At 42.4% G+C, this 10,155-nt stretch overlaps 1 protein-coding gene across 1 annotated transcript in view; it reads left to right on the top strand.

Moving 5' to 3' along the window:
• Positions 1-4,025: 4,025 nt before the first annotated feature.
• Positions 4,026-10,155, top strand: part of LOC142651754 (uncharacterized) — a 54,502-nt gene continuing 48,372 nt past the window's right edge. Inside the window, exons 1-2 of the mRNA XM_075826807.1 lie at positions 4,026-4,146; positions 6,446-6,511. Of these exons, the coding sequence (XP_075682922.1) occupies positions 6,473-6,511 (39 nt within the window). The 5' untranslated portion in view covers positions 4,026-4,146; positions 6,446-6,472. The remainder of the gene's footprint in view (positions 4,147-6,445; positions 6,512-10,155) is intronic.

The raw sequence follows: 10,155 nt of genomic DNA, 5'->3' as shown, positions 1-10,155 counted from the left end.
GTAGTTCATCAGAAGTGCCCTGCCAGATCAAAAATATGTCATCGATGAATCGGGCCCAGAAAAGAACCCGACTCATCGATGGCACATGATCTGACAGGAAGAGGTCCCTTTCCCACAGCCCCAGGAACAAATTGGCATAAGAAGGAGCGCAGGCTGCCCACATTGCCGTTCCCTAGAGCTGTAGGTAAAAGGAATCATTAAAAGTAAAAAAATTATGTTTTAGGACGAAGTCCAACAAAGTTAAGATTAAATGAGACCTCTTTCTCAACATTACTCATCAATAGAAAGTTCTCAACTGCATATAAACCATCCTGGTGTTGAATGCTCGTATATAGGGACTCAACGTCACATGTGACCAAAATATGGTCAGAGTCCACATGTATCCCATCGATTTTCAGCAACAAATCAGCTGAATCTCGAAGGTATGACGGAAGGCATTCCACTAATGGTTTCAGATGGAAGTCAATCCATTTGCAAATTCTCTCTGTCAGACCCCCAGAACCCGAAATGGAGGATTTTTTATATCCTTATGTATTTTCGGTAGTAAATATAATGTTGGTATAGTTGGTTCCATTACATATAAGGAATCTTTCAGAGATTTAGAAATAATCCCATTGTCCATGGCCCCCTGTAGAATCTGCAATAGCTCCGAACTAAAGGACGACAAGGGGTTGAAGGTAAGTTTTTTTATAACCGGACACATGTCTTAATTGGCGATTCGCCTCATTTACATACATCTGCCGTGGCCATAATACCACATTTCCCCCTTTGTCTGCTGGTTTTATCACTACATCATGCCATGATTTAATCCGCTCAAAACTCTCCCTCTCAGACCCTGTCAAGTTATACATTGGTATTGCAGTATATCGTGCAAGCGATCTGACGATCGCTGGTTAAAGTCCTCTAGCTCATAAAAAAACCTTTTCCCATTTTCCCTCAAGCATAATGTAAAAAAAATAAAAAGCTAACATAACTGGTATCGACACGTCCGTAAAATTCTGAACTATTACAATATATCATTATTTAGTCCGCGCGGTGAACGCCGTAAAAAATAAAAAATGTCAAACTTCAGAATTGCTGTTTTTTGGTCCCTTCAAAAGTGATCAAAAAGTCTCACATACCCCAAAATGGTACCAATAGAGACTACAGCTTGCCCCGCAAAAAATAAGCCCTCACACCGCTAAATCAACAGAAAAATAAAAAAGTCATGGCTCTCAGAATGTGGCGACAAAACTCAAATTTAATTTTTAACAGTCAGTTTTTTCCCTGTAAAAGTAGTAAAACATAAAGAAAACAATATAAATTTGGTATCGCTATAATTGTATTGACCCGCAGAATAAAGTTAACATGCCGTTTTTACCGTTCGGTGAACGGCATAAAAACAAAACCACCCAAAAGGTTGAGGAATCGCTGTTTTTTCCTATTCCACCCCACATATATATTTTTTCTTGTTTCCCACTACATTTATGGTACAAAAAATGGTGCTGTGAAAATCTAAAACTCGTCCCGCAAAAAACAAGCCCTCATACGGCAATATTGATGGAAAAATAAGAGTTATGGCTTTTGGAAGGTGGGGAGGAAAAAACGAAAGTGAAAATCCGCAAAATGGCTGTGGAGGGAAGGGGTTAAAGACAATCCACAAGAAATGTAAATATATGCCTAAAATGAGTTTGTTTGCACCCTGCCTATCAGGAGAGCACGGCCCCTTCATTGTTTATACTGACACAGTGACTTGTCCATATGTACTGCTGTGCATGATACTACAGCTCATCAATGATTCTAGAGAACAGCTCCGTAATATGGCATGCAATGCTATTTTTAAAAAAATCGGAGGCATATGCGGATACAGTAGGGACCCATAGAAGTCTACGTGGACCGTATTATGGCTTGATTGTACTTGGAGGTTGTATCGAAGCGTAATATGGTCATGTGACACGAAATGGTGTATAAACATAGGGGTAGTTCAGCTAAATGTTCACAAAAATATGGGGTGCTTTGTGCAGCTCCTCTCTGACCTTGTATGCACTGCATCAATTTCACCTCAGGGACAACCACACCAAGACTGCCGCTGGTTGATATGCTCATGAATGAATGCTTCAGAGGAGCATTTCTGGGAACGGTTCCTAGAACTAATTCTTTAAGCAAACCACAGCCCGATTGTGACAAAAAAACGCTGTTCCGTACTGGGTGACCATTAGTCCTCATTCACATGCCAGTATCTTGATCAATATTTGGAATTCAAAACCATGAGTGGGTACACAACACAAAAGAGGTGCCAATCGTTCCATTATACTTTTTTTCCTGTGTAGGCTCCACTCCTGGTTTTGGCTGTCAAGTACTATTGCAAAATATTACTGACCAAAATATTCAAGTGTGAATGAGGCTTTAGGCTCTGTTCAGAGCTCAAAACATGGGGTTTCACTATTAGGCTGGGTTCAAACCTATTTTCAGGCGTAAACGAGGCGTATTATGCCTCGATTTATGCCTGAAAATACGGCTCCAATACGTCGGCAAACATCTGCCCATTCATTTGAATAGGTTTGCCGACGTACTGTAATTTACGCGTCGTCGTTTGACAGCTGTCAAAAGACGACGCGTAAAATTACAGCCTTGTCAAAAGAAGTGCAGGACACTTCTTGGGACGTTTTTGGAGCCGTTTTCTCATAGACTCTATTGAAAACAGCTCCAAAAACGGCCGAAAAAACGGCGCGAAAACCGTGAGTTGCTCAAAAAACGTCTGAAAATCAGGTGTTTTCCCTTGAAAACAGCTCCGTATTTTCAGACGTTTTTGGCTCAGCGTGTGAACATACCCTTAAGGGTATGTTCACACGATATCGGCAAATATGTCTGAAATGACGGAGCTGTTTTCAGGAGAAAACAGCTCCTGAATTTCATACGTAATTGCTCGTACTCGTGTTTTTCGCGGCGTCCATTATGGACATAATTGGAGCTGTTTTTCAATGGAGTGAATGAAAAACGGCTCCAATTACGTCTCAAGAAGTGTCCTGCACTTCTTTTGACGAGCCGTCTTTTTTACGCGTAGTCTTTTGACAGCGACGCGTAAAATGACAGGTCGTCGGCACAGAACATCGTAAAACCCATTGGAAGTAATGGTTAGATGTTTGCCGATGTATTGGAGCCGTCTTTTCAGGCGTAATTCGAGGCGTAAAACGCCTCCATTACGTCTGAAAATAGGTCGTGTGAACCCAGCCTAAGGGCTGATTCAGACGAACGTGACGTTTTTGCGCACGCTAAAACCGCAGCGTTTTGCGTGCGCAAAAGGCACTTGACAGCTCCGTGTGCCCTGTTCATATGGATGCGCGGCTGTGTGCTTTTCGCGCAGCCGCCATCTTTAGGACACTCCGTTTGGATGTTTGTAAACAGAAGGCACGTGGTGCTTTTCTGTTTGCATTCATTCTTTTACTGTTATTGCGCGAATAACGCTTGTCCCACGGAAGTGCTTCCGTGCGGCATGCGTGATTTTCACGACTTCAATGGGTGCGTGATGCGCGAAAAATGCCGACACATAGAACATGTCGCGAGTTTTACGCAGCGGACTAACGCTGCGCAAAACTCACGGACTGTCTGCACTGCCCCATAGACTTCTCTAGGTCCGAGCGAGCCGCGTGAAAACCACGCGGCCGGCACGGACGCAAAACACGTTCATCTGAATCCGCCCTAACAGTTCCATTTTATGTTATAGAAAGCATGCTAGGAAATGTTCCTACAGCTTCTATGGAAAACCACAATACACAACGTCTGAATAAGTCAATTGGAAGTGGTCTGACAAAAAAAAACATGCAATGAAATTTAAATAAAAAAGCGCACATTTAAAAAATGTAAGACTACAACTATAACGTGTATTCACTGTAGAAAACCCAATAGCTTTCTAGAGAAAGTTTTCTTTTACGTCATGACAACATGTGCCTGGATGATGACGTCTTGATGTGCTTTCTCTGGCGCTCGATTCTAGCTCCACTAGATCCATAGCAGGTTTTACACAGCGCTCCGCTCTACTGCGCCTGCGCACTGAGCTAGCTGCTGCCGTCGTCTCTTTGCCGTCACATCCCAGAAGTGACGACACGGGTTGTGCAGCGTTCATGGAGAGTTAATAAACATTCAGTTGAGGAGAGGCCGGTCAGTAAGGTAGGACAGGTGCTTGGGTGTTGTATGTGGGGCATTAGTGCGTGGTAGCACCGGCGCTAATAAACATGGCTGAGAATGCCTCAGTCAATGTGAGGGGACGGCTCATTATACGGGGGCTGAGCTGTGTTTAGGGTGGTGGTGGTTGCCTGCTCTCCTGCACGTCTGTAGCATTGTGAAGTGTGTAATAAAGTAGTTAGCAATGCCCTGAGTTATCTTGTGTAGTGGTCCTCCCCACTGTATAGATATTCTTTAGACTAGACTATGTGTGCGCCGTCCAGGGACTACACAGTGACTTCTATGGGCAGGACAGCTGGGATATGTATAGAGTGCTATAAACATACATATTACAAGGGTGCACGACAACATTGTCAGTCGGTTCTATTTGAAGGGCTCTTTTGACATCCCAGGTTGGCTTTTGTAGGCTGGTACGGTAACGCCTCATGCACACGACCATGTGCGCCACCCGAGTCACGTCAGTGAAACGAGGAAAGATAGGACATGTTCTATCTTTCCTTGGATTGGAGATTCGCATCATTTTTCACGGACCCGATTTACTCGCTAAAGTGAATGGGTCCGTGCAGACTATCGGGTGCCACATGAATGCCGTCAAAAACGGGCCGAGTGGCGCAACGCTCGTATGTTGATATAAATTCACCTCACCATGGCCGTATTTACTGTACTCCCTAGGCTTCCTCTGTAGGGCTGCGTTCACATCTGCCAGGGCTCCGTTCTGACGTTCCATCAATTTTCAGTCGGAACGGAGCCCTGACGCAGATGTGAACCCAGCCTAATGTGTGCATCTCCTTCTATACAAAGAGACAGATATGTAAATAAACAAAAGGAGTTGTCTGGTTTTAGAAAAAAATATTTTCCAACTTGTTCATATGGAATACTAACCTAAAGGGGGGTGCCATTTCAAGGCCTCATCTATTAGAACAGAGACTAGCTACAAAGAGTCTCTTGCCCTGGAGGACCCAACGTGTCCGTGCATTGCATGACCCGCTCCTTGATTTCAATAGGCACCATGTAATACTAAGGCTTTATTCAGACGACCGGGTATCAAATCGGCTTTATTCAGACCGGGTGTTTTTCGTGGCCGATATGCAACCGTGCTGGACCCGTTTTCATGGATCCCTCATAGACTTGAGTCTATTGAGGGATCCGGGAAAACGGGAAAAAATAGGACATGTTCACATGGTCAATTAAAAAAGCATCCACGTGAATAGCCCCATAGAGATGCATGTATTTAAAGGGATGGGTATGATTTATAACTGTCCAACTGTCTTAGCGGGCAATGGATATTCTATAAACTTTCTAGTTACAGAGATGTTACTTAATAATCAGCAACTCATTCAGGTTGGGCGTCCGAGAATAAAATGTCTTACCAGTATTGTGTGCAATTCCCCGTTGTTTCCTCAACCGTTGTCCACCTTTGATTGTCTCCTTGGATCTATGATGGGATCCTGGACGAGAGCCCCCAAGAAATGTCGCTGCAGAATTTACTTTGTTAATTTTGGACATTATCTGCATTTGTCTATGAGTTCCAAATTAATTAATGCTCTGTCACTGGTGGATTTGAGAGAGGCCGGCCGGAGAGACCGTGACACGCAGCGTCGGTGCTCAAACAGTCTCTGCCCTAGGGGGGCGGATCCATCTTTAATTATAAGAAAATGAGAATAGGCGTTACCCTCAAAACTTGCAAACATATACATTCTACAGATGGTAACATACAGAATCCCAAGCTCCTCTTAGTATGTATCTTTAGCCAAATGGAATACAATGTCATCAAGATTTGTCACGTCCGCCTTTGTAACAGCTGAATGCAAAGTCTTAGCCCTTATTCACACGACAGTGAAAAACGGCCGTGTGATGGCCGTCCTTTTAACGGCCTTCACATGGCCGTTTTCAGAGCAATGATATTCTATGGGTGCGTTCACACTGCCATTTTTTTAACGGCCCGTGAATAATGGCCGTCAAAAACGTCACAGTCCATATACAGACAGTGACATAAGGGATTCCGGGATCTTAAAACCTCTAACGTCACTTTTCATATATAGACAGTGAGGTCAAGGGCTCCCCCAGGGCCGGAGACCCCAGCCATAGTAGTTGCGAAACTCTGTCCGAGGACTCCAGCATTGTAGCTTCGGACAGCCCTGTCCATATATGGACAGTGACATCAAGAGCTTCACCAGGCACAGCTCTTAAAGTAGCGCTCTGCCGGGCACGTATCCCACTGTCTGCCAATGGAAAAAATTTGATGTGAATGAGGCCTTACATTCTGATGTTTTTGTATTTTCAGCCTTCCTCTACTGGGTCTGATCTAGAAATGTCTGCAGAACAGAACAAACCACTTTATGTTTGTGAAGTAAGTTTTTTTTTTTTTTTCTTTTTTTTCTCTTCAGCATTATATATCATTGGTGAGCTGTTGATATTTTCATGTTCTCTAAATAACTTTCCTAAACTGAATTTTTATGCTACATTATCTCTTGTCATAAGTATCCTGTGGAGATGCCATAAAAGCTTTTAGTTTTTTACAACCACATTTAGGGAGCATATTAGTTAGCGTTTTATTTATATTAACTTTTATTCTTACTGGTATTCACCTTAAATGACATGATATGAGAATATGCACAAGCATCTGTTAGGCTGGATTCACATGATCATGTTCGGTCCGTAAAGGACGGAACGTATTTCGGCCGCAAGTCCCGGACCGAACACACTGCAGGGAGCCGGGCTCCTAGCATCATAGTTATGTACGATGCTAGGAGTCCCTGCCTCTCCGTGGAACTACTGTCCCGTACTGAAAACATGATTACAGTACGGGACAGTTGTCCGGCAGCGAGGCAGGGACTCCTAGCGTCGTACATAACTATGATGCTAGGAGCCCGGCTCCCTGCAGTATGTTCGGTCCGGGACTTGCGGCCGAAATACGTTCCGTCCTTTACGGACCGAACATGCTCGTGTGAATCCAGCCTTAGGGCACACCTAAAATATGTTCTAAAGTGCCTTGCAAAAGTATTCACCAGCCTTGTATTTTTTTCTGTTTTACTGTAATACAACCTGAATTAAAATGGGTTTAAAATGAGATTTTATGTAATGGACCTGACAAAATAGTCCAAATTGTTACAGTGAAAAGAAAAAAAAATACCTTGTTTAAAAAAAAAAAACAGAAAAAAAAAAATGTAAAAAGTCGAGTGAATATGTATTCAACCCTTTTGCTGTGAAACCCGTAAATACGGTCTGGTCAAACCAATTAACTTCAGAATTCACATAATTGTATAAGGTCCCCCTGTGTGCAGTCAAAGTGTCACATGATGTCAGTATAAATACATCCATTCTTAACCCCTTCCCTCTTTGGCCACTTTTGATCTTCCTGACAGAGCCTCATTTTTCAAATCTGACATGTTTCACTTTATGTGGTAATAACTTCGGAATTCTTTTACCTATCAAAGCGATTCGAAAGATTGTTTTCTCGTGGCACATTGGACTTTGTTACTGGCAAAATTTGCTTAATACATTCAGTATTTAATTGTGAAAAACACCAAAATTTAGCGAAAAATTAGCATTTTTCTAAATTTAAATGTATCTGCTTGTAAGACAGGCAGTTATACCATACAAAATTGTTGCTAATTAACATCCCCCATATGTTTACTTTAGATTGGCATAGTTTTTTGAACATCCTTTTATTTTTCTAGGACGTTACAAGGCTTAGAACTTTAGCAGCAATTTCTCACATTTTCAAGAAAATTTCAAAAGGCTATTTTTACAGGGGCCAGTTCAGTTGTGAAGTGGCTTTGAGGGCCTTATATATTAGAAACCCCCAATTAGTCACCCCATTTTAAATACTTCACCCCTCAAAGTATTCAAAACAGCATTTATAAAGTTTCTTAACCCTTTAGATGTTTCACAGGAATTAAAGTAGTGGTGAAATTTACAAATGTAATTTTTTTGGTAGAGATTCATGTTTAATCCATTTTTTTTGTAACACAGAGAGTTTTACTAGAGAAATGCAACTCAATATTTATTGCCCAGGTTCTGCAGATTTAGGAAATATCCCACATGTGGCCCTAGTGTGGTAATAGACTGTAGCACCGGCACACCTAATGGATTTTGGGGCCTTCTTTTTATTAGAATATATTTTAGGCACCATGTCCGGTTTGAAGGGCTCTTGTGGTGCCAAAACAGTGAAAATCCCCCAAAAGTGACCCCGTTTGGGAGACGAGACACCTCAAGGAAATTATCTAGGGGTATAGTGAGCATTTTGACCCCACAGGTTCATAGCAGAAATTATTGGAAGTAGGCCGTAAAAATTAAAATCTACATTTTTTTCAAAGAAAATGTAGGTTTAGCTAATTTTTTTTCATTTCCACAAGGACTAAAGAAAAAAAAGCATGGCAAAATTTGTAAAGCAATTTCTCCCAAGTAAAACAATACCCCACATGTGGTCATAAACGACTGTTTGTACACACGGCAGGGCTCAGAAGGGAAATGAGCGCTATTTGGCTTTTGGTGCTCAAATTTAGCAGGAATGGTTTGCGGAGGCCATGTCACATTTGCAAAGCCCCTGAGAGGACAAAACAAAGAACACGCCCAAAAAGTGACGCCATTTAGGAAACTACACCCCTTGAGGAATTCATCTAGGGGTGTAGTGAGCATTTTGACCCCTCAGGTGTTTCATAGAATTTATTAGAATTAGGCAGTGAAAATAAAAACAATCCCTTTTCTTCAATAAGACGTCGCTTTAGCTCAAAATTTTTCATTTTCTCAACAAATAAAGTAAAAAAAGAACGCCAACATTTGTAAAGCCATTTCTCCCGAGTACGGCAATACCCCATATGTGGTAATAAACTGCTTTTTGGGCACACAGTAGGACTCGGAAGGGAAGGAGCGCCATTTGGCTTTTGGAGTGCAGATTTTACTGGATTGGTTTCTAAGCGCTATGTCGCATTTGCAAAGTCCCTGTGGGACTAAAGCAGTGGAAACCCCCAGAAGTGACCCCATTTTGGAAACTACACCCCTCAAGGTATTGCCCTAGCGGTGTAGTGGGCATGTTCACCCCGCAGGTGTTTTGCAGAAATTAGTGTGCACTCAATGTTGCAGAGTGAAAATGGGAATTTTTCCATAGATATGCCAATATGTGGTGCCCAACATGTGCCACCATAACAAGACAGCGCTCTAATTATTATGCTGTATTTCCCGGTTTTAGAAACACCCTACATGTGGCCCTAATCTTTTGCCTGGACATTTGACAGGGCTCAGGAGTGAAAGAGTACCATGTAAAATTGAGGCCTAATTTGGCGATTTACAAACTATTGGTTCACAATTGCATAGCTCTGATGTGAAATAATAAAAGAAACCCCTGAGAAGTGACCCCATTCTGGAAACTGCACCCCTCAAGGCATTTATTAAGAGGTGTAGTGAGCATCTTCATCCCACAGGTCTTTTCCATAAATGATTGTGCTGCGGATGGTGCAAAGTAAAACATTTAGTTTTTCCCTAGATATGCTATTTCAGTGGCAAATATGTTGTGCCCAGCTTGTGCCACTGGAGAGACGCAACCCAAAAAATTTAAAAAGTGGTCTCCCGGGTATGGCGATGCCATATATGTGGAAGTAAACTCCTGTTTGGGCACGCTGTAGGGTTCAGAGGGGAGGGAGCACCATTTGGCTTTTGGAGCGTGGATTTGCTTGGTAGTAGATTTGTTTGAGTATTGCTGGTGTTTATAATGTGGGGGCACATGTAAGCCGGGCAGAGTACATCAGGGGCATAGTCAGGTGGGATAATAATTGGCTTAAAAAAAACTGTAAAATAATCCATATATGTGTGTTACGCTGTGAAGCAATCCTTTATGCATAGGTCAGTGTCGCACTGATAAATGTCCTTCCTTATCCCCGTTTTGGTAAACACTCTGCACCTTTGCAGTGTGGGGAATTTTGCTGGTCAGTGTTGTCCTGGTATAATACGGGCACCCTCGCTTCCAGCAGATATGTTTGTCCACCCCTTCCTGGT

The sequence above is a fragment of the Rhinoderma darwinii genome, chromosome 5, assembly GCF_050947455.1.
Source record: "Rhinoderma darwinii isolate aRhiDar2 chromosome 5, aRhiDar2.hap1, whole genome shotgun sequence".
Taxonomy (NCBI): domain Eukaryota; kingdom Metazoa; phylum Chordata; class Amphibia; order Anura; family Rhinodermatidae; genus Rhinoderma; species Rhinoderma darwinii.
Note: the sequence above shows the minus strand (reverse complement) of the source record. Positions and strands in the feature narration are given on the sequence as shown.